This window comes from Suricata suricatta, chromosome 8, assembly GCF_006229205.1.
Source record: "Suricata suricatta isolate VVHF042 chromosome 8, meerkat_22Aug2017_6uvM2_HiC, whole genome shotgun sequence".
In the NCBI taxonomy this organism is placed as follows: domain Eukaryota; kingdom Metazoa; phylum Chordata; class Mammalia; order Carnivora; family Herpestidae; genus Suricata; species Suricata suricatta.
The window spans coordinates 121,631,217-121,655,567 of record NC_043707.1 but is presented as its reverse complement, the minus strand read 5'-3'; the positions used below and the strand labels follow the sequence as shown (position 1 = coordinate 121,655,567).

The window sequence follows — 24,351 nt, the reverse complement described above, 5'->3', positions numbered from 1 at the left end:
GCAAAGTTCCCTGGAGCTCTGGGCTGGGTGTAGTACCCATAGGGGACACTAGAGGGAGTATGGACATCACTGCAGCACCATCCTGGCATTCCGAGAGAGAGAGAGAGAGAGAGAGAGAGAGAGAGAGAGAGAGAGAGAGAGAGACAGAGACAGAGACAGAGACAGAGACAGAGAGACAGAGAGAGACACAGAGAGAGAGACACAGAGAGACAGAGAGAGACAGAGACAGAGAGAGACAGAGACAGAGAGAGAGAGACAGAGAGAGAGTGTGTGTATGTGTATGTGTGTAAAAGAGGGAGTAGGAGAGAACTACTGGATAGTAGGTCCACTCAGCTCAGTCCTGGAACAATAGGATTGAGGACAGATTCACCCCAAGTAAAACCTGGCCACCCCCTAAATTTCCTGTGACTTCTCTCCACAACTCAGAGGCCGTGCCCCTGGATTTCTGACCCTCCTCCTACCTTTGGCCTCTGATCTTCCAACCTTCTTCTGTCATGCCTTGTCTGCACCCTCAATCCTCCAGTACATAAAGATTTGCACTTGCCTGACTCGGCCTTGCTCTACCACACCTCTGAGCCTTTGCACATGCTGGTGCCTCCATGAGAGATGATCTCACCCTCTGGCTGCTTCATCAAGCAGATTTTTCTTTCACATCCTCAAAGAAGTCTCCTTTGGCCTCCACACTGACCTTGCCCCTAAGTGTTGTCATTATTTACTGTTCTGGCTCCTGGACAGGACCAGCCTATAGGAGACATCAGCAAATGTGTGCAAAATTAATAAATGACTTAGTTCTTTTATGAATATAATCCTCAGCATATGTGGGGCTACTCCAGACTCCTAGCTGCACCAGGCCCTCCCTGAACATAACCGTAGGTTAGTATTACAGGTTCCCATGCTGCCCAGTCAACTAAGGGAATGTGACACAGTGGGATGCATGAGACTTTGAAGTCAAAGGCCTCCAATCCTGATTCTGCCATCCAGCTATATGACCTTGGGCAAGTGCTGTAGCCTCCGAGTCTTCATTTCCTCCTTTGTAAAATGGGAATAATCACACTCAACCTCATGGTGAGGATCAAATTAGATGATGCCTGTGAAACACCCAGCACTAGTCAATTAGGTGTCCTCCTCCCCCACCATGAACTTGAAATAAAATTGCCCTCTGAGTCTTAAGCCGGTAAAATCCACACAGCATCACAGAGGAGAAGAGCCAGGTGGGGGAGTGAATGAGGCGAGAGATGGTTTTGTAAACGACTGAAGAGTTTTGTGAACGGTGGAAACCGCAATCAAGGTGACCCGCCTGTAATCTCAGGGAGGCAGGGCGAGGATGTGATTGAAATTGAGAAAACAGAGGCCTAATCAATTGCATTGTGCTCTATCTGAAGGGAACAGAAGGATGCACAGAAAAGGGGGTGCAAAGGAGAATTCATTCGGCTCCACCTGAGGGAGGAACAGGGAACCAGCAGATACAGGATTCCAGGCTCAGGTATCTCTGGTCTCTGCTAAGGAGCAGTGAGGGCCTGGTAAACTCTAGGAGGTTCACTGCCCTTCTGGGCCTTCACTGAAACTGAATGGGTAGCCAGGGACCAGGCATAGCCCCATTGCATAGACACGAGTATTCTGGCCTTAGGAGAAGGCTGTAGAGAGCTACAGAGACTAAGAACACTGATTTGGGAGTCAGAGGACCTGGTTCAAGTCCCCACTCTATGACTTAAAACTACTTACTCCACCGTGCCTCAGTTTCCTTATTAGTAAAATGAAGACACAATAGCCTTCTCCTCATGGGGTGCCATAAGGATTAAATGACAGCATGCTCTTAGTAGGTCGCCTAGTATAGAATAAATCATTTGTAAATGGTCGTGACAAAGAGAACTGACATGGGTTGGGCATTTTATTGCCCATCATTTCACAGATGAGGAAATTGAGGCTTGGAGAGATTAATAACTTGCCCCAAGTCATACAGCTAGTGCGTGGTGGAGGCAAGATTCACACCAGGCACTGAAGCTCCCGTGTTGAGCTCTTATCTGCTTACTCCAGAGCAGACAGAAATGCAGGGCCTCCAGCTTGTGCATCAGGTCCTTGTGAGTTTAGTGAGCCGGAGAACAGCTCTCGGGAAGCCATGGCCCGAGTTCGAGTATGCAGTGTCCCGCCTCTGTGACCACCTCTCTCAGTAGCCACTTGGCCTCTCTCCACTTTACTGCTCCCAGTCAGCAGTCCCCAGCATAGGGCTAAGCACGAAGAACTCAATCTGCATTGGTCACCTTGTCCCTTTCCTTAGGACACCCAACTTAGGGGCATTTCCAGGGAATCTTTCTGCCAATATCTAGAGGGAGGAGGATCCTCCAAATATCTCTCCGGGGCAGATAAAGTACCTTCCCAAAGCCCAGCATCTAGAAAGATCATGGACCTTGGTATGAGACCCGAGTTCAAGTCCAGACAGCTCTGTCACATGCACCTGTGTGAATGTGGTACATCACGTAACCCCTTGAGCCTCCGTTTCCTCATCTGTAAATGGGGGCTAATCATAGAATCAGACTCAGAACTGGAATAAATGAAAAGATGGATGTAACCACATCTGGCATGCAGCAGACACTTAATAAGTGAATTGTTATTATTATGATTTCTTCCAAGTCTGGCTGTGATCTGCTCTGGAACAGAGACAGGTCCTGTTCATGTTTGTTTTCCCAGGGTCGTGCCTAGCAAAGGGCTCTTCCCAGAGTTAATGCTCAGTAATTGTTTGCCAGCTGCAGCAGCAATTCCTGGTTCCTGGACTCCATCCTTTCCCCTTACTAAGCGAGGGGTCAATGATTTCCTGATGGGAGAGGTGGGAACCCTTATCCCCTGTTCCCTTTGTTTCCACTTGGAGGCACATCAGCTGCCAAAGTCTTTCAAATCTGTAGCAAGGACGCAGGACGACTCTTCACTGCACAGGTGTGTGGCGTGTTGTATTAGCGCCCCCAATCCCTGCCCACTACATGCCTGTAGGAGCCCCCAGTCATTGTGACAAACAAAACTGCCTAGAAACCTCTCCAAAACCCTCTAGTAGGCAGAGATGCCTGGAGTGAAACCAATGAGCTAGACTAGCTCTCAGACCTTTCCCTCCCCCTCCCTTCTGTACAATTTTAAGGAGGTGCAGAGAGTTCACTGTTTTCCCCACTGCCCCTGTCAAAAGAGGCCTAAGGTTCTGCTCTTGTGCCTGTGATGAATGGTGTATCTGCTGAAATCAAGTAAAGAATTAGCAAACCCACTGCACACAGATGGAAAGCCACTTCAGTAATGAAGAGGACATTTTGATCTCCAGTTACCTATCTTCTGTATCTATCTATAGATTTGTCCTAAACTCACATGGGGACAAGCATCAGGACTTTGGGGGGTCCTAAAACACCCTTTGAGTTTCTTGCATTTAGTAGGCATTAGGGTACTCTCTCACCTCCTCCTCCCAGCAGCCAAAGCAGTCACACTCACCTTCCTCTGGCCACCATTCGCCCTAACAGAAGGGATTTTCATGGCTCAAGGATTCATATCATCACTTTTCTTATTTACAAAATCAACAAACACACACACGATTCGGAGAGGTGAGCCCTCAGCAAGCCTCTCCCTCACCCCGGGCTTGGACCCCCGTCCTGGACTCCAGTGTCCACCCAGCAGGAAAGATTTTCCCTGTCTTTGCAACTTATAGACGCAAGAGAATTGAGTTGAAGGTGAATTCACGGTGAGATGACAGGGTAAAAAAGCAGGGATAGGAGGTAAGTGAGGGAAAGGATATACAGTTTTATAAATAACTAGACAAAATCTAAGCGTTTCTTTTGGCGGAGAGGTGGGAAGAGAATCTAGAGGTAGGGGTCTAAGTTGGAAGGGGAGAAACAGAGCTTGGGGCCAGAGTGAGGGGTGATCTCTAAGCCTCGATGTACCCCATCCTTAAAATGAATGTGTTGTCCTAGATGGCGTCAGAGCTACCCTCCTGCTCTGACCTGCTAGGACCCTGTAGGGTTCTGAGGCTGGGGGCTTTGGGACCAGAGTCCTGGGGATTGGGAAGGATCAGTGGGCACCCCAGAAAGGTGACTGATGCTTAAACAGGCTATGTCTGATCCCCAGGCTGGTACTGGGGTTCTGTGGAGGTGAAGTAGTCCTCAAGGAAGGCCTGCAGGAACTCGAAGGTAGGCCTTTCCTCTGGGTCCAGACGCCAGGTCTGCTCCATGGCCTCGTACAGGGATGCCGGGCAGCCCGGGGGGCATGGCATGTGGTAGCCATGTTCCACCTGTTCCAGCACTTCCCGGTTATTCATGCCTAGAGGGTGGGGCTCTGTCAGTCAGCGGATCTAGCCCCTCCCAAAGAGGCAACCCGGAGGAAGCCCTTCCCATGACCACTCACCCTTCCTCCTCCCCCCCCCCCCCAGCAAACCTGGGTAGGGAACTCGGCCCTTGCTGATGAGTTCGGTGAGCAGGATCCCAAAGGACCACACATCTGACTTGATGGTGAATTTGCCAAAGAGAGCAGCCTCCGGGGCTGTCCACTTGATGGGGAACTTGGCCCCTGCAGAGATTGGGAGAGAAGGGAGCGTTATTGAGGGGGGGGGCCTGGGAAGAGCTGAATTAAGAGAATGGTATGGTATGTAGAGGCGCCTGGCTGGCTCAGCTGGAAGAGGATGCGACCTTTGATCTCAGGGTCATGAGTTTGAGCTCCATGTTGGGTGAAGAGGTTATTTAAGTAAACTTAAAAACACTTTTAACATTTTTATTAATTATTGAGAGACAGAGAAAGACAGAGCATGAGCATGGGAGGGGCAGAGAGAGGGGGAGACAGAATCTGAAGCCAGCTCCAGGCTCTGAGCTGTCAGCACAGAGCTCAAGGCAGGGCTTGAACTCACAAACCGTGAGATCACGAACTGAGCTGAAGTCGGAAGCTTAACCAACTGAGGCACCCAGGTGCCCCTAAATAAAGGGGAGAGAGAGAGAGACAGAGAGAGAGAGAGAGAGAATAATGCTGTGGTTAGTATTGGGGGCTCTAAATAGAGAGGTCTCTGAGCATTACAAAAAGGACCTGGTATGAGGCAGCATTTACTATGTATCTGGTACAGTACTGGGCACTTTACAAACTTTGTAACAATTCTCATAGTAGTAACAGCTAACACTTGTATGGCCTTTACTACATACCTGGCACTATTTTATTTTTGTTTTGTTTTAAAGTTTTTATTTATTTAGGTAATCACTATACCCAACATGGGGCTCAAACTCACGACCCCCAAATTAAGAGTAGCACAGTCTTCCATCTGAACCATCTAGGCATCCCTGTCAGGCACTACTTTAAAGTGATTTACACGCATTAATTCATTTAACCCTCATTTAAAAAGCCTATGAGGTAGATACAATTATCCCCATTGTACAGATTTAGAAAAGGGGGCAATGAGTAGTTAAGTAATTTGCCCAGATCATATTGCTTACAAGTGGCTAGGATTCATTCTGGTTACAGAGTTCCTATTATTGCACTCTATCGTCTTTCACTTGAGAATTACAGCAGCACCTGGCATATACCTGTTGACTTACTGTTGTCTGAATATTTTCATTTTATAGATGAGGAAAAAACCAAACAGCTCACAGAGGTTAGGTGACTTGCCCAAGGCCACTTGTTTGGTAAGTAGAGGAGCTGGGATTTGAACTCAGAGTTGCCTCTTATACTACATCAGGATGGGAGTACCGGGGATAGTCTGGGAGTGGGGGGGATTCCTGTGTATGTGGGGCCTTGTGGCATCCCCTTGGTATAATAGGGAGCTCTTGAAAGGTGAGGAGAGACTGGGCACCTTGCCGGGGGTTGTACTCATTATCCTCAATGAGACGCGCCAGCCCGAAGTCAGCGATCTTGCACACCAGCCGTTCCCCGACAAGGATGTTGGCTGCCCTCAGGTCGCGGTGGATATAGTTCATTCGCTCCATGTAAGCCATGCCCTCAGCTACCTAGGGGGGCCAAGGTATGGAAAGATGGGAACACCATGGCTTGTGTTTGAAAAGCCCACTTTCCAGATGAGGAGACTGAGGCTCAGAGATGGGCAGTGTCCTGCCTCAGGTGGCACAGACGATCCAGTAGATGGGACTGTACTTCCAGGGGTAGGGTAGGTGTTTGAGGGCACGAGGATCTGTGGAGAGTTAATAGGGGTGGAGTCTGAGATAAAGGCTGCTGTCCCAGTTTACCTGGGCTGCCATGTCCACCAACTGGGGCAGTGCCAAATCCTGGCCCTCTCGGTCCTTGAGGAACTCCAGCAAGCTACCTGAGGAAAGGAACTCAAAATCAGCAGCAAAAGACTTCGGCCCGCTCCAGGCGGCTCCGCCTTCTCTGGCTTGGCCCCGCCCCCGTCCAGATCCCTTCTCACAGCGCTTGGCCCCACTCCGTTCCCAGCCCACTCTCTCTTAGATCCGTCCCCACTCAGGATCCTGCCAGGTGGCTCGATCCTTCATAGATCTCGCCCAGACCCCGGTCCCACAGACACCCGGACTCTGCTAATTGCTCATTTCTGGTCCTCCTTAGTCCCCCTAGACACGCCCCACTCAGGCCCCGCCCCAGACCCTGCTTCTTAACAGATTCGCGCTTTACTAGCCCAAGTCCCACCCGCCAGCTGACCCTCCTACCCACCCCACCCCCCGCCCCATCCCCGCCATCCCCCTCCCCACCACCACCGAGGCTCCACCCCCAGCCCTAGCCCCAGCCCCAGCTGGTCTATCTTGGACCCGCCCCTGTACCAGCAGTCACGTGGTTTCACTCATCCCAGCCTCGCTCTCAGACTCTGCCCAAAGTCCCCTGTCCCGTCACAGATCGCCACTCAGGGCCCTCCCCCAGAGATCCCCATCTGAACTCCGTCCCAAATCCCGCCCTCCCAGGCTCCGCCTCCTGACCCCGCCCCTCACCGTGGCACATGAACTCTGTCACGATGTAGATGGGCTCCTCGGACACCACGGCGTACAGCTGCACCAGCTTGTCGTGCCGTAGCAGTTTCATGACCTGCGCCTCCTCCAGGAAGGCCTTCGGGGACATGGTTCCCGGCTTCAGCGTCTTCACTGCCACCTTCGTGCTGCCGTTCCACGTGCCTGCCAGGGGGCCTCGGTTCCTCAGCACCCGCTCCTAGACGTCCCAAGCCCTCGCCCAGTCCCCGGGACCTCAGGACCTCCGTACCCAGCCACACGTCTCCGAAGCAGCCGGTGCCTAGCCGGCGCTGGAGCGTGATGGAGCTGCGGCTGATCTCCCAGGCGTCCTTGGCCAGGCCCATTGTCTGCGGCTTCATGGTGGTGCAGGCCGCCGTGAGCAGGTGGCATAGCCCATCGTTCACCTCTGAGGAGCGAGGGTGGGGGTGTTGAAGGTCACAGGCAGCCCAGGATACCCCACACATTCCTCATCCCATCCCAGGCTCCCCTCAACCCCCTCTGTGATCAGTGGAAAGGCACTAGGCCGCTGGCTGGGGCTGAAGACAACATGACCCACTGAGTAGGTGAACATGTTCCTGTTCATCCTGGAAGGAGGTGGCACCAAGAGGGAGAGATGATCCCTGGGGGGGGGGGGGGGGGGGGGGGGAGGGAAGTCCTTCCCCTAGGAGGTGGCCTTCTGCTGGGCCTCCAAGGTTAAGGTGGGATTCTAACAGGTAGAAACGGAGTTGTGGATGCCAGACAAAGATGTGGACATGAGGCCTTCACCCTTCCATAGAGCTCATCTTTGGCCTAATTAACCAGGCTGGGCATTGATTCCAGCTTCCTCTCAACCCATCAGCCCGTCCTGCAAGTCAGGCCTGTTCAGCCTCCTACCCAGCTTGAACATTAGGGGGCGCCATTCTGACGTGGACAGCCTCACCCCTGTTTCCTCTGGAATCCTACAAAGGGTCCTGGGCTGGAAACCCAGAAACTGGGGTTCCAATTCTGCCCCAGGCACTACTGCTTTGGGAGCCCTTTTCCTTCCCTGGGCCTAATTCTCAGCGGGTTGGTTCAGGGACCACCAGCCGGGGGGCCAGCCTCACCAACATAGTGCTGCACCAGCTCTTGCACGGAGTTGAACTGGGCCCGCGTGGTGATGTAGTAGCCACCCGTGTCCAGCTTGCGGATTTTGTAATGCTTCACATGGTCGCCTCTGGCTTCATCCCAATCACGGATGGACAGGGAGTAGGCACCTACGGGGAAGAGTCACCTTCAAGCAGGCTCCTGATGTGGGAGCCCTAGAGGCTCAAATGCCTGAGGACTCAGAATTTGGATGGCCGTATCCCTTGAACCCGGTCTCAGTCTTATCTCTGCCCCTCCATCCCTGTCCCAGTCTGGGCCCGGGGCCTTGACCCAAGCCCCTCACCACTTCTCCTGGCCCCACAGTAATGGCTTCCCAGTTGCCCCTTCCCAGGGCCCCACCTTTGGTTGTCTCACTCTCACGAATGAGGAAGGCCCCCCGGGGGTTCCCCAGGGAGAGCAGCTGCCTCTCTGCATCCTTTCTCCCGATCTTTCCAAAGTACCACCTGTTGGGAAGGGCCAGAAAGAGTCAGGTGCCCCCAGTGCAACCCCCAATGCAGCCTCCTGGGGAAAAGCTACCTCAGGAGCCAAGATTCCAGTTCCTCGCCTATGAAACGGGGCTCATTCACCTGCTTTGCAGCCTGGTCATGAGGAGCATGGAGACAGGAATGTGGAGTTCTTGGCTCACAGGAGCGCCCAATAAAGGTTAGGTTTCTCTTCATTCTCTGGGGTTCTCTTCAATTAAAATCGCTAGGACCCCAGTCGCCAGTGACCTCATCAGGGTGCCACAGTTTCTTAGTGCATCTCACTACTGCTCCTGTAGGGCCTCAATTTGAGGAACCTGAGGCTCAGAGAGAGGAAGTGACCTGCCCATAGGACTGGATGATGAAGTCCATCCGAAATCCTCTCCCGCCCAGCCCAGTTCTTTTCCCACTATCACGGCAATTTCTCAGACCGTTCTTCTCATACTCACCTCTACCCCCAAACCCTTTCCCCCTGTAACTTCCAAACAAGGGCCTTTCCTGCTTTTCTTCCCCTCTCTCTGACTGCTCCTGCCCGGCTCTGACTGCTGCTTTTCCTCCACACTCGTAAATTTGGATGTCCTTCTAAGTCTCAGCTTCAACCTCTGGCCTCAGTCATTTCTGCTCTCTCTTGGATATTCTTCCTGGGACCAAACTGTAGCTTAAAAAAAAAAAAGTGTTTGGCAGTGGGCAGGCCCCTGGGTGGCTCAGTCAGTTGAGTATCTGACTTCAGCTCAGGTCATGATCTCATGGTTCACGAGCTCAAGCCCTACATTGGGCACACTGCTGTCAGTTTGGAGCCCACTTCAGATCTTCTGGTCAACTCTCCCTGCCCCTCCCCTCTCTCTTTCTCTCTCTCTGTCTCAAATATAAAGAAAAATTAAAAAAAAATTTCAACTATATTATTTATTTTGAGAGAGAGAGAAACAGTGCACACACCTGGGGGAGGGGCAGAGAGAGAGAGGGAGACAGACTCCCAAGCAGGTTCTGCACTGTCAACACAGAGCCTGACATGGGACTTGAACTCATAAACCTTGAGATCATGAAGTCAAGAGCTGGAAGCTTAACCCAATGAGCCACCCAGGCACCACACCCCCAAACAATAGCTTTAAATCAACTGTGAAAGTACACTGGGGGGACTGAAGTGCCACAGATGTCATTTGATCACCAAACTGGCCAGGCCACACCTGGTTCTAGGCACAGTTTGGGGAACAGGGAAGGCATTGGCAAGTGGAGTGTGCAAGTGGGCAGGCAGGATGGGGAAGGAGGACTGTGTAGATAGAACACATTCCCAAGCTTTTTCAAAACCCTGACCTCTAAGCCATGATACCAGTTACTTCCTTAATAATTAATATAATCATAACAGCACCTATCTTATGTCAAGCTCTGCTTTAATGCATATTGTATTCATTGAAATTAAAAAAAAATTTTTAAATGTTTATTTACTTTTTTTTTTTTTTTGAGAGAGAGAGAGACAGAGCATGAGCAGGGGAGGGGCAGAGAGAGATGGAGACAGAGAGTCTAAAGCAGGCTCCAGGCCCTGTGCTGACAGCTCGGCACAGAGTCCAACGCGGGGCTCAAACACAGAGGGTAAGACCGTGCCCTGAGCCGAAGTCTGATGCTTAACGGACTGAGCCACCCAGGTGCCCTTCATTTAATTCTTTAAAAAAATATCTTTTTAAGTTTATTTATTTTGAGAAACAGTGAGGGCAGAAGAGGGGGAGAGAGAGAGAATCCCAGGCAGGCTCTGTGCTGTCAGCGCAGAGCCCGATGCAGGGCTCAAACTCACAAACCGTGAGATTATGACCTGAGCCAAAGCCAAATGTTGGACACTTAACTGACTGAGCCACCCAGGTGCCCCCAATTAATTCTTATAACGACATGGTGAGATAGGTACTTTTATTACCGCCCCCCCTTAGATAGATGAGGAAATTGAGATACCTAGTGGTTAAGCAACTAGCCCAAGGCCACACGCTCTTCAGCTGTGTTACCAGAATAGGAACCCAAGCTGTCTGCTCAAGCGCCTGCCCTCTTAACCACAGCGCCGCTCTTAACCGTGACGCTACAGCGAGTGAGCGCAGAGCTTCGTGACACTGCTTCGAAGGTGCCGACACAAGCATGAGTTCCCCCAGCCTCCTACCTTCTGCATCATCACTCTCCTCCATGACTCCTACCCCTTCGCCCAGATGAAAGCCTCACTCCTCCCCGAGTTCTGGGTCCCATCTACTCCCCTCTGCTCAGAGACACCTCTCCCCTACCAATCAACCCCCACACGCAGACCCCTCTCCATCCCACCAACTTCTACACATGCCCACGTTTCCTCCTTCCCCCCAAAACTGTTCTAAGCCCTGACTTGCCATCAACACTCTGTTATATCTCTCACTCCCCTCACTTGATAAAGCACTTCACACTTGGGGCTCTACTTCCTCACCTCCTACTCCCTACCAGGCCCTGCTGTCTGGCCTCCGCCCCCGCTTCACACGGAGAGATCCCTCACCAAGGTCACCAGCATTGCCAAATCCAGTGTCAGCCTCTGACACTCCCTTTCTTGTTTCCTGCAATCTCTCCTCCACCCTCTTGGCTGTTCTGCCTCGGCTTGGCCTGGTTTTCCAACAGCAACTTCTCCTTTAAGGCAGCTTTCCTCCAATTTGGGCCCCAGGGCCAACCTCTTTCCCACTCTCCTGCTCTCCCTTCGCCCTCCTAGGCAGCTTTAATTGTCACATCCACCCTGAAAGGCTCCAAATTTCCATCCCAGCCCAGCTGTGCCTCTGCCAGGGCCACAGCAAACGAAGAGCCTTAAGGCCAACTAGGAAAAGTTGCCCTTCGCTCTGGGCTAATTCAGCAGGCTGGCTTGGCCTGTGTGGGGCTCCTCTCCTACCAGCACAACCTAATCCAACTCCTCCACCTGGGTGTTCCTCTGTGAACCTCAACCCAATGAGTCCCCCAGCCCCAAAACCCAGGTCCCTCGATCTGCTCCCATGTCCCCCACTTTAGCAAACAGCACCCTCACCCACTCAGCTCCTCAAGAAGACTTTGGGTGACCCTTGATTCTCCCCACTCCCCATCACCCAATATCAAATTAGTCACCACGTCTTGGCCTTTCTAATCTTTTCTTTTCATATATATATGTAAACATAGATAAAAGGTGTTTATGAGCCTCAGGTTTCTCATCTGTAAAATGGGGACAATAATACTATCAATCGTGGAATTGATTGAGAATTAAATGCCTCAAGGTAGGTAAAGCACCTGTCATTGTATCTCAGGTTATAATGGTGTGCCATGAATGAAAATGCCTTGCCTCCTTAACAGAATTAATTCCAACTAATGTCCCTTTGCAATTGTTTAGCATTTTACAAATTTTCAAAGTTCATGTGCTGTTGTTATCACTGAAAGTCAATATGGAGAATGCTTAGCAAGTGCAGCCGGACTATCTGGGTTCAAATACCGGCTCCACCTACTTACTAGCTATGTGAACTTGGGCGGGATATTTAATTTCTCTGCACCTTAGTTGCCTCATTCATACAACAGGATAATATTAGTTCCTAACTCTGTTAATACCCAGAAAGCACTTTGACTAGGGCCCAGAACATGGTACATGCTACATAAATACTGTTTACTGTCATTATCATCACAATTCTCTCCTCTTATTCACAAAATAACCTCGTAGAATTGTAAGAAGATAGGCTTAGAGTGGAGCTGTGACTCCGAAGTGGCCTTGGACTCCAGGGTCTTGTCCCGTCTATAGGGATGGCCACCCCCCACCCCCTACTCACTCTTCAGCCTGGATGGAGTCCACAGGGGCCACGTAGTTGCTGGGAATGTAGCCAGTTTGTCCGGAGCTGAGAGACCGAGCTTCCCACCAATCCCCCTCCCTGCAGGCACAGGACACAGAGTATCAGTGGCAACCCAGCCCCCTGGAGACCATGGGGCCAGGCAGGGCCATGCAAAGGGTCAGGTGGAGACTAGCCCTGCCAGTCCCTCACCTTGGACACACACACACACACACACACACACACACACACACACACACCAGGGTTTTTGTCTGCTCTGCCCTCAGCCACTGCAGCTGCCCCAGGAGATTTCTCCCTGCAGAAGCAACAGGTCTGGGGACATGTAGGCCTCCTGGCGTTCTCCTCTGGCTCCTCAGCTGGGCTGGGGTTTGGGTAGGCAGTGGACGGCTAATTCGGTCACTTCCCTGCTGAAATCCTCCACCACCCCCAATGACTACATATTTCCTTCTGGATAAAATCCAGATGCTTCAACATGGCTTAAAAAGGACTGCAGAATCTGTTTCCACCCACCTCTCTAGCTTCTGCTCTCTCCATTCTACACCTCATACTTTATGACCCACCTAGGTGGTTTCCAGAAGTCATCATTTATTCTCACTCTCTCTCACTCCCTCTTCCTCTTTTCTCACCTCTTCCCTCAACATCTATTCATTTTTTTCTCGTCTCACCTTAGAAATCACCTCCTCCAGGAAGCCTGCCCTGATCACTACTACCCTGGCAACCACGTATAGTGTTCTTTCTGTGCCCATATGTTCCCATGCCCCCCCCACATAGCAGCAATTACTCAGAGTCATTATTGTCATATATCTGTGTCCCCAACTAGGCTGGAGCTTTCTGAGGGACCAGGTAGGATTCCTACCTGGGTCCAGTTCCCAGCCCAGGCCACGTCCTGAGCTGGGTGGCCTGGTTACTTACGTGTTGTTCAGGATGTGGAACCTCTCCCCCTTGGTGAAGGTGAGGTCGTCCTCTGTCCGGGCCTCATAGTCATACAGAGCGGTGAACAGGGTCACCCCAGTCCCTGCAGAGTCAGGGCTACTCAGCAGAGTAGGGCATGGGACCAGGGGCTCCAAAGGGACTGCACCCCCAAAGTCCTGTTCCTCACACAGGCTCGCGCCTCCCCACTGCTGCAGTGACAGGTTCCCAAAGGCCTTCGGAGTCCAGTGGATTTCCGATTTGGGCCTCACAGTTTGGCTGCACACAGATTTAAGGCACACACCTTCCAGCCCTTCCCACCCACCCGGGGGGTTCACCAGTCACCCACTCCACCTCTTCCCCACCAAGAATTCCCACTTGGGTCCGTCATCAGGGTTCCTCCCGCAGGTGGGGAACAGAGGCATGGCTCCCCTTGAGACTGGTTTCCGAAGGTAGGCCTGCACACTCTCCCCCAGACTGTGTTCTGAAACAGGGCCGTGTCTCTCACGTCATGCTGGAGGCTCGTATAGACGTCTCCCCTTCCCCCAGGCTCTCCCGGGATCTAGGCAGGGCCTGCCTCCAGCCCACTGGACTCACCTGAGATGCCCCTGATGGTGCTCCCATCCAGGAAGGGGGCGCTGGTGGACTGAGTGGGGAAGCTGTTGTAGTTGGGGATATGGGCAAAGGAAGGCCCAGCCCGGGCCTGAGTGGGGTCAGGGCCATAGCGGTCCATAGCCCCACTGCCCTTGAAGTCCCCTTCCAGGCCAACATCCTCCTTGGTCCCCGGCTCCAACTTCTTGCAGAACACACAGCCCATTCCAGGTGCCCTGCTACAGAATAGGGCATGCCTCACTCCGGGGGCCCTGCCGGATGTGCCACCTGGCACACACATGTGCACACGCACACTCACGCCAGAATCCCCTCTCTGCGTCCCCCCTAGTGAGGATGAAAGTGCAGGGCTACCTTCGGGTCTCCGTCCCTGCTGCCTTGTTTGGAGAGAGAATGTGCACCCTCAACGCACTGCTTTTCTGCTTTGGGAGGCTGCTGTGTTGATTTATATTATTTTTTGCCTCCTATTCCATCAACAGGTTGTGGTTTTGTGACACTCTTCAGAGTGCTTGTGTAATGTTTGCTTTTGTGTGTCTCTAGGTATTTGCGAATACACACATTTGTGGGTGGGTGTCTATATGTGTTTGTGCAGCCTCTTGTGAATGCTTATGTGTCTGTGTGTGTATGTGAGTGTGGGTACGTTTGTGTGTTCATGTCTTATAGGTTGTGTACGTATGTACATGTTCCTGTGTGTGTGTGTGTGTGTGTGTGTGTGTGTGTATCTCTGCGTGTGTAAGGCTGTCTGAATGTCTCTGGGTGTATGCGTGTGTGTCTCCCTCTGTGCATGTCTATGGATCGAGGCGTATTTGTGTGCAAGTGTGCGTGGGGGTTCTGTGTGTCTGGACCTGGAGATTCCCTGCGGAGGGGGATCAAGGCCATTTCCTGTTGTGGGTCCAGCCTCTGGCCTCTCAAGCTGCCTCTTTATGGTTCCCCCATCTGTTACCTAGCAACAGGGCCCACGTAGGAGGAGGGGGCTGTGATGAGTTGTGGGGCTCAAGAAGGCCACCCCACTCTTTTCCTAGCCCTGAAAGCCCTCAGTCCCCCCTCTCCCCACTCACCCCTCAGGCCCCTACTCCTGGGTCAGTGGGGCCGTGGCATGGTCCTTGGGAGGGGCCAGAGACCTGAGGGCGAGAGAGAAGGACGCGGAAGATGAAGGCTTGCCAAGGTTCCTGCGAGCCAGCTGCCAGATTCTGCCCTCTTCAGGAAGCCAGGCCTGGGTTCTGTCCCAGCATGACTTCTGCCTTCATTTTCCTCCCTACCGCCCCTGGCACACTTACACATCCACTCCCACACAGGTCACACCACCCACACCAACTCTCTCACACTCACATCCACTTGACACACCAACTCACCACCACACACAGTAACACACGCCAGCACAGAGTCACACGCCAACACCCTCAGCGTCCACTTGCACGAGCGAGCTCACCAACACCATCACACTAACACACACTCACACTCACATGAGCCCTAGCTGTCACGCGCAGACACAGACACAGGGTCTGCCTCTCGGGCGGACAGACTCACAGTCAGATACTCATATTTTGGCGTTAGACCCGTCCCTTTCACTGGATTTCTATCGAGCCAGGCTGGCTCGCTCCTAGGCCCCCAGTCACTGGCTCCTAAAAACAAGCCCTTCCTCTGCACGATGCCCCTGCTCCCACCCCAGGCTCCGTAAACCCCGGCAGCCCCAGGGTTACGTCTGGTGGCAGAGTGAAGAGGGATGCCTACCCCCAGAGCTTGTTCCTATCCCCACATCAAGGAAAGGCCCAGGTCGGAAGCCAGGGCCATAAGGATCCTTTGGGGAGCTCCCCCCCAAATAAGCCAAGGCTTTCCCGGTAGCCTTGAACAATAGGGCAGGCACATCATTGAGCAAGGGCTCCCCACACCCGCCAGAAACTCTGCCGTTGCAACACTTAGAGAGGAACTGCTAGGGAGAGGGCTCGGTTTCCTAAGATGTGAGAGGAATGGAGAGTTGTAAGGTGGGGCCAACCCAGTGAACCCTGATTTCCCCCAGGGGACCTTCGTGACAGGTGCCCTCGTCTTGCCTTTCTTGACCCCTAAGTCCAGCTCCCTTATGGATAGCCTCCTCCTCTTCTCTCTCTGAGTCCTGCCCCTCCTACTGAGCGCACTCACCTCTTCCAGGAAGCCTTCCTGGCTCCACCAGCTTCAGCTGCCTAGCCGATGGCTCTGTCACATCAGTGCCCTGACCCCCCGCCCCCAGACCCACCAGCCCCTCTCACTCCTCACCGTAACTATTCTCCTGTGTGTGTAGAGGGGGTTGACACCCATCTGGTGAGCTGCGAGGCGGGCTGTGGTAAGAGCCCTAAAATAGCCTGTGTTCACTAAGCCATTGCTGTGATCCTCACCTCAGGACCCCTCCCCTTGGGTGCAACCGCTGTGTCTGAAAGGCTCCAGGACACCGAGGGCTGGTCAGGGCCGGGGAGAGAATATAGGTAGAGGTTGGGGGCATCCGCTTTCTTAAAAAAAATTTTTTTTAACGTTTATTTATTTTTGAGATAGACACAGAGTGTGAGTGGGGGAAGGGCAAAGAGAGAGGGAGACAAGAATCGGAAGCAGGCTCCAGGCTCTGAGCTGTCAGCACAGAGCCCGACATGGGGCTTGAACCCACAAACTGTGAGATCATGACTTGAGCCGAAGTCGTTTGCTTAACCTACTGAGCCACCCAGGCGCCCCTGAGGTTGGGGGCATCCGGGGCTCAGGGAGGGAAGAGATTTCAGACACTGAGGGGACAGATGGGGGTAAGATGAAAACAAAGGTTACAGGGTGAGAATGGAGGTCTTGTCACAGGAAGACACATACACATGTCAGACGGCACACGGGGCCTCCACCCAGATCCACACAGCCCTCCTGACACCTTCCTGGACACGCACATCACCTCGGCTACACACAGCACCCCCAGAGACGCTGACCTCTCCCATACACAGCCGTCTCAAGGACACCCACTTCCGCACGTACACACACCTCCGGCCTCAGCCATTTATGCACGTGCACATGGCCATGCACATGGCCATGCACACAGCCTCTCCACAAGAACAACATATATGGAGTTTATAGCACTTGCTGTGTGCCAGCCACCACGTTAAACACTTCACATATATTGCCACGTTTTACTCTCATAACAACACTGTGAGGCGTTACTAATATTGATAAGGCAACTGACGAACAGAGTTCGGGCCCAAGGTCATGCACACGATGACTCCTGACATTGGGCTCCAGGATCGGAACCACTTCTCGCCATTACCTGGTCACAAACACGGATAATCACAGCTATTCCTGCAAGCAGGCACAGATGCACGGAGTCCCCAGAGGGACACCCAGAGATCTACAGAGCCCTCTCCCCAGCCACAGACCTACACGCGGCACCTCTCTGTAAGAGACATCATTTTGTACAACCTCTTGGGTCCCCACATGGATACAAGGTTGCCACTTCCAACAGTACCCAGGGAAATATTACTACAACATTTTTATTGTCATTTTTTTAATTTGTTTTTTTTAAGTAGGCTCTACACCCAATGTGGGGCTCGAACTTACAGCCCCGGGATCAAGAGTCACATGTTCCACTGACTGAGCCAGCCAGGCGCCCTACCACCACAACATCTTTATTTTATTTTATTAAAAAATTAAAAAAAATTTTTTTTAATGTTTATTTATTCTTGAGATGGAGGGGGGGCACAAGCAGGGGAGGGGCAGAGAGAGAGGGAGACACAGAATCCAAAGCAGGCACAAGGCTCTGAGCTGTCAGCACAGAGCCCAACACAGGACTCGAACTCACAAACATTAAGATCATGACCTGAGCTGAAGTCAGACGCTTAGCCAACTGAGCCACCCAGGCACCCCCTACCACACAACACGCCTTAAATTCTGCATGCCTGGAATGGGGTGGGGGTGGTTCAGGAACTGTCAGCCTCTGAGAACGAGGCAGAGGGCTCTGTGGGCTGAGGAAGAGCTGTCAGTGCAGGGAGCAGGCAATGATGGGGAGCAGCTCAGGACTTGGCCTCCTAGGCCCAATGGGAGCTGAAGCCCAGGGCCGGGCATGGCTCTTTGGCCACCAGTTTGCTGAGGGGGTAGGCAGAAGTGAGGCGAGGGGGCGGGGCACAGGGTTTGGCAGCTGCATGGCCCAAGGCATGGAGAGGGCCACGCTGGATGTGACCTCATTCCTGTAGCTTTGGCAGAGGAGAGAAATGGGAGAAACAGAGAAAGAGAAGGCAGAGACAGAGACTGAGAGATAAAGAGAGACAAAGAGAAAGGCACACAGAGAAACACAGTGCAGGGTGCTGGCACACCGACTCTCAAAAGAAAAGCCCTGATTTGTGGCATTTGCTGATTTTCGTGGTATAAATATTCCCACCATGGCTGATTTCAAGTAGCCGAGGTGACTTCTTGAGTGCTGGGCTGGGAAGAGATTCAAACAATCAGCTCCCCAGAGTCAATGCTAGCAGGCTCCAGCAGCCTGCTGACAGGAAGAAAGAAAAAGAAAGAGACAGAGATAGAAATGAGAAATAGAAAGATAACAGAGAGCCAGAGACAGAAAAAGAGAAAGGTAGAAATGAAGAGAAAGACCAAGAATGGAAGAGTCAAAGGCAGAGGGAAAGAGGCAGAGGAAGAAGGTTGGGTCCTCGGTGCTAGGGCATCTGCTTACAGACAGCCCCCAGCATTCTGCCAAGGCCAGTCCAAGGGTATTTGACTTCTTAGAAGTCTGGGTGTCAATAATCATTGTTTAAAATGTCTAATTTATTAAACACTTACGCAGGGTCTGGCATTGTGCCAAGCAATTCCCATGCAGGATCTCATTTAGTGACCTGAGGAAGTAGGTTTTATGACTACCCCTATTTTACAGATAAGCAAACTGAGTCACAGAGAGGTGCGGTAACTTCCTCAAGATTACACAGTAAGTAAAAGGAGACCAAAATGCAACCCTAGTCGATTTGGCTCTAATTCCACTGTAAGCACCATTCTATTTTGTAGCCCTAGTAGAAGCAATCATATGTGTCCCTTAATGAGCACCTACTATGTGCCGGGCCCTAGGCTACACATTCTAAGTCCTCATAACAGCCCAGAGAAGGGAAGCCCGGGTTGTCTCGGCCAGCCGTGACTTTTGTAGCCTTAGAATCTGAACTCAAGCTTTTCTCTTCTCAGAACTGAGCGGGTTGCCTGCTAACACAGGGAGCAAGCAGCTCAGAGAGGAACCACAAGCATTCTGGTCACTGCAGGAACTCGGGTCAGTTTATGAGCATGCCCCTTAAACCTCTGGTTGACAGCAGTCAGTTTCTATAGCCTCATCTGTGTCAAAATCAGGTTGTGGGTATCAGAGCTGATGTTCACCCCCAGACCAAGCTGCTCCTGCCTTCAACACCTCCTTCTGTGTGGCCCCAACTCTGTTCTTTTACTTATTTTTCCAAAGTAAGTTCTATGCCCAACATGGTGCTTGAACTCAGCCCCGCGCAATCAAGAGTCACATGCTCTATTGACTGAGCAACCCTGGCGTCCCTGTTCTTTATATTATTGGCTCTGGGACCTTGGATGAAGGATATAAGCCCCTCTGAGCCTCAGTTTTTGCATCAGTACTTTCCGTGGACTTGTTCAGAAGGCTTGAAGAGGTGTGGCTCTTGACCAGCGGGCAGTGGTCAAGTGAGGCTGAAAACATAGGCAGCAAAGCTAGACTGCCCCCCAGAGACCATTTATCAGTTCATTCCCCCTCTAGTGTGTAAGGTGGGGGGAAGGGGGAAGTGACTTGCTCAAGGTCAAACAGCCACACAGGGGATTCAAAGCCAGGACCATTAATTCAGGTCCAGAGTTGAGCTCACACCGTGGCTGTGTTCTTCAGAGCCTGTGCAGGAGGTCATGCTGTCCCTGAGTCGTATATGTCACACTTCCAGCCCCTGGCCAACTGAACATACCACCCCTGCCATGTGGCAGCTGGCCACTCAGCAGGGAACCTGCCTCCAGCCTAGCCCTACTCCTGGACAGAGGAGCCCCGGGCCCACCCACCCTCTCCTGAGGTCCACACTTCCCCAAGCCATGTCAGGGCTTTGATGTAGACACAGGATGTCCCGAGGCCCACCCCCCCACCGCCCCCCAACCCCTGCCAAGTGTCTGTAGGACCTGGATACAGATTTAAGCTGCATTCTACACGGCCTGACAACTAGCTTGAGACATTGGGGAAGTTGGTTCACCTCTCGGAGCTGTAGCTTCTTTGCCTAGAAAATAGGAATATAAATCTCTACCCCGGGGGGTTGCTTCTGAACATCAAATGTGAAAGCACCAGGCACCCAGCTGGTGCTCAGTGAACTTTCACTTCCGCTCCTTTCCTTTGAGGAAGGCCCCTCCAAGGCTCAGGGAGGTGGCGCGGGCAAGGGTGGAGAAGAAAGAGAAGTTCCCAGGGTGAGGTAGGAGGGCTGAGCTGGTTCAGTCAACCAGGGGAGGGGTGGGGGGGGTGTTCAGAAAGAGGGAACTGGGACTTCAGGGCAGCACAGGAAACCACCATCCTGCAAGAGTTCCGGCTACTCTTCAGGGCTCTGGGCCAGCCAGGAGCAGGGCACAAGTCTCAGCCCCACTGAGCCCCATCCCCTCACCAAGACCCGACCTCCCCCAAGGCTTCCATCCCTCGCCCGTGTCCTTACTCACCCCCATCTCTTTCACCGAGGCCTCACCTCTCGAGCCTCTAACCATCCCACACCATTCTTTCTTGAGGCCTTACAGTCAACCCTACCTCCGGACACCTAGGGCCTCAGAAAATAGACCCCAGTCAGACTCTACCAGCTGGTAAAGCCAGGTATGTTGGGAGGGGGGATGTGGAGGAGGAGGCCTCTCTTTGTCATACGGGTTTTACTCCACATGATCCTAAATAGGTCAGCTGAATTTTCTCCACTTGTGTGGGTAATGGTGGTTTCTCATCTACTGCTGAAAAGTCACCCACCAGCTTCTAAAATAAGGGTCTTCAGGGCTTCTAGGTTTTGGGAAGATGAGAGCCATGGGTAGTTCACGGGGGACCCGAGGGAATAGGAGTCTGCCCAACAGGAAGCCTCCTTCCCTGGTTCCACCTCAAAGCAGCCCAAACCCTTGAACTAGGGGGCCTGCTGGCCTGCTTGGTGCACAAAGGGTCCTGGCTTCTCCCTCCCCAGCTCTGGGGTCCCCGCCTCCCCAGCCTCCCAAGGTCTGGCCACTTCCTTTGCCACATTGGCCCCAGGTGGGTGTAGAGAACACCCTCACACCCACACATATGCTCACAGGCTCATGCTCATTCACTCAAAGCCCGAACCTCACAACATCCTGACACCTCGCTCACAGCTTCGGGCCCGCTGGGGAGCCGGAACCAGCCATGCAGCCCATGAACACCCCACTGTCTTCCACCATTCCCCAGTCACCCACTCCCCTTTCCACACGCCTACAGGGCACTTAGTAGGAGTGAGGGGGGAATTTGGTTCTCAGCTCTAGCTACTTCCTTCACCAGGGGCACCGGGTGGCTCAGTTGGTTAAGTGCCTGACTTTGCTCAGGTCATGATCTCACAGTGCATGGGTTTGAGCCCTGCGTGGGGCTCTGTGCTGCCCTTTACCCGCTCACGCTCTCTCTCTCTTTCAAAAACAAAGAAACATTTTTTTTTAAAGTGCCCTGGATTCAAATCCCTACTGCTGGCCCTGTCAGTCCTCGACTCCTAACGTTCCATCTTCCCATCTGTGAAGTGAGCGCAGAGCCCTCCTTTCTCACTGCCCCACAGATGGAAGGAGGCCAAAGGCTCAGGGGTCACTGGGTGCGGCACCATCAGGGTTGAGGAACTGACCTCAAACTTGCTGACTTTCCCAGTATGGGACTTCGACAGATCCACAAACATTTACTAGATATCACTTGTGTGCTGGTCCCAGAGGCCCTGGCAGGCTTTCTGTACCCCCTCCATGCTTTTGACAAGGTAAAGAAAAGGATCCCCTTAGATCAGTAATAACTCATAACCCCTCCTGGACACTTTGCAAAAACTGCTTTCTGCACCTGATTCTGGGGATTTGGGATGGATAGGGGTAAGAGGGCTGAGTAGGGGTCTAGGTAATTTCCCCCCATAATTCAAATGAGGAAAATGAGATCCAGGGAAGGCCTGTTACTTGCCTACAGTCACACAGCAATCAAGGGCCCAGTCTAAGTTCCTTCCGACTGCAGATTCTCTCCCCTCCCCCTCCCCCGGAATGCCTGAACGCTTAGCATCCTCTGTCCAGAGCCTGCCCCTGACTGAGGATCCAAAATGAGGGCGGAGAGGGTACCAAAGGGGGCTGCGTGGGCAACGCGCGCAACAGCAGCCAAGCGCTAGTCTCTGCCTCTCCACCCTTTGGTTGCTACGGAGACAGCCCCTCCGGGCAATCGCGGTCAAAAGCAGGATTTCCGTCGGGGCTGCCAGCAATTCCCGGATCCCGAGGGGAACGTGGACCAAGACCGCCACTGGGGGGTGGGATGGGGGCACCCAGAGGGGCCCATCCCTGCTGAAGGCGGGGACTTCCCCAGGAAGCCAGGACCCACGCCTCTTGTGCCTTGGAGGAGTCCCCTAGCCATCCGGGACCCTCCCACCAGTACCGGGGCGGGAAAGTTTAGGGGGCTGCGATTTCGGCTGCCTCCTCGCCCCTCCCGGCTGCAGGCCTCACCCTCGACTCTTGCTGATTTGGGATAGGGGGGACTTCCTAGACCCCCAGAATTCTGCCCCGCATTGTGCGTTCTCCCGAAATGATTCTTGACCTCCTCCAGCAAACTCTCTCACCTGGTCTTCCCAGCAGCGCCCCCCCCACACCTCCCGCACCTAATTCCCCTCTTCCAGAACCTCCAGCTTCTTCCCAGATCCTCACTTTCGAGGTCCCCTCAATTTATCCCCCACCCCCTTTTGGGAGAGTCCCCTTAGTCCCTCTCCCTTGACTAAGCCCCCTTCCCAAATTCTATTACTTTCACTCTACAGGTTCCCTCCGTTTTCCCTACCAGACTTTTTTTTTGGGGGGGGTCCCTTCGATCTGCTTTGCCCATATTCCTTCAGCCCCCCCTCCAGATTTTATCAGTATCTTTCTCCAGGTCTCAGTTTTCCTCCTTAGGTCCTTTCCGGTGGGGGGGGGGGAGGTCCCTTTGACCCTCAGCTCGCTCAGCTCTGCTCAAGTTCAGCAGGCCTCCCGCAGCCCTCCGTCCAGGGCGCGGGCGGGCCGGAGGCGGGGCGCCGCGCCGCCCGACCGGCCCCACCTGACGGCCGCCTACCTGGTCCCTGGGGAGGCCGCCTCGGACAGACCCCGGGAGAGGTCCCAGCAGCCGTGAGTGCCGACGCCGTGGGGGGCGGGGGCGGGGGCGGGGAACTGGGGAGCCGCCGGCCTCTGACCGCCGCCCGCTCTGAGCCTGGAGGAGGAAGCCGCCTCGGACTTCTCTTATTGCAACCCTGCGGCGTCGACGGCGGTGGCGGCGGTGGCGGCGGCGGCGACGGGAGAACTCACGGGCACGCCCCAGCCCCGAGCCGGCGGCCCGGGGGAGGGGCCCTCAACTCCCAGGCCCGCCCGCTCCCACTTCCCGCCTCCCCCGGGTTCCCCGGGTTCGGCTCTCCCAGCCCTCTCCCTGCACCCCCGCTCCTCCCCCAGACCCGAACCCCCCCAGCACTGCCTTCCCGAGGAGCCCCTCCAAAGGGGCAGATCCTCCCCGCCCCCCAGGAACACCTGCTCTTTTTTTTTTTTTAACATTTATTTATTTTTGAGAGACCGAGAGAGGCAGAGCGTGAACACAGAATCTGAAAAGCAGGCTCCAGGTTCTGAGCTAGCGGTAAGCACAGAGCTGATGCGAGGTTCGAACCCACAAACCGTGAGATCATGCCCTGAGTCGAAGTCGGATGCTCAACCGACTGAGCCGCGCGGGCTCCCCAGCACCTGCTCTTTTAGACTGATTGGATTTCAGACGAAGAAGCCGCTTTTCTCTATCACTGAAGCCCACTCCCTTTCGCAGCTGGCCTTACCCAAGTTCTCCACAGCCCCTTGATTTAAAATTGCTGTCACTGGAGCCACTGCGGATCCAATCGCCTTGCCTTGCCTCCTTCAGGAGCCAGATAAGTGGGGGCACAGGGATGTAGGGAGAGCAGGGGACCCTTCTCCTAGGAAACCGCTTTTCAGAGGAATCGGCCCTCAGGCCCCACCGAGGAAGGGCAGAGTACCAGCCTCCCCCCACCACACCCAATATTTAGAGAAACTTGAGTGTCATCTTCAGTTCCAGCCTTTCTGACTAGGGGGGATCCCTGACCACCCCCCCACACACACACTTGGGGTTCAATCCTCCCTCCCTCCACTGTTAACTTCTTCAGCCTTAAACTGAGGGCCAGGAAAACCCTCCTGCTCTGGGGAGGAGATGTGAGTGGGAGGGCCATTTGGTGAAGTTTACCTTTTCAGGATAAAATTCCAAGGCGAGGAGGGTGTGTGAGCCCTTGTGTGTGTGATTTTAGGCAATGAAATCGATGACTGCAGTGTTGAAATCAGCGACTGGGACACATTTTGGAGGCGCATGTGTTTCTCTGTATGGGCAGGGATGTGTGTGAATGT

At 53.3% G+C, this 24,351-nt stretch overlaps 1 protein-coding gene across 5 annotated transcripts; it reads right to left on the bottom strand.

Moving 5' to 3' along the window:
* Positions 1-3,514: 3,514 nt before the first annotated feature.
* Positions 3,515-23,184, bottom strand: FGR (FGR proto-oncogene, Src family tyrosine kinase). Of its 5 annotated transcripts, none has more exons than XM_029946812.1 (13): positions 23,036-23,184; positions 14,856-14,918; positions 13,786-14,018; positions 13,192-13,294; positions 12,262-12,360; positions 8,370-8,473; positions 7,991-8,140; positions 7,159-7,314; positions 6,894-7,073; positions 6,183-6,259; positions 5,795-5,948; positions 4,399-4,530; positions 3,515-4,284 (listed from the first exon to the last, which is right to left on the bottom strand). In XM_029946812.1, exons 3-13 carry the CDS (start codon positions 14,003-14,005, stop codon positions 4,076-4,078), a joined length of 1,584 nt encoding a protein of 527 aa, XP_029802672.1. In that variant the 5' UTR covers positions 14,006-14,018; positions 14,856-14,918; positions 23,036-23,184; the 3' UTR covers positions 3,515-4,075. The 5 variants fall into 5 exon arrangements, with proteins under 5 accessions (XP_029802672.1, XP_029802676.1, XP_029802674.1 ...); XM_029946816.1 differs by having other exon boundaries at positions 13,786-14,015; XM_029946814.1 differs by lacking the exon at positions 23,036-23,184 and adding an exon at positions 16,167-16,247.
* Positions 23,185-24,351: the final 1,167 nt, after the last annotated feature.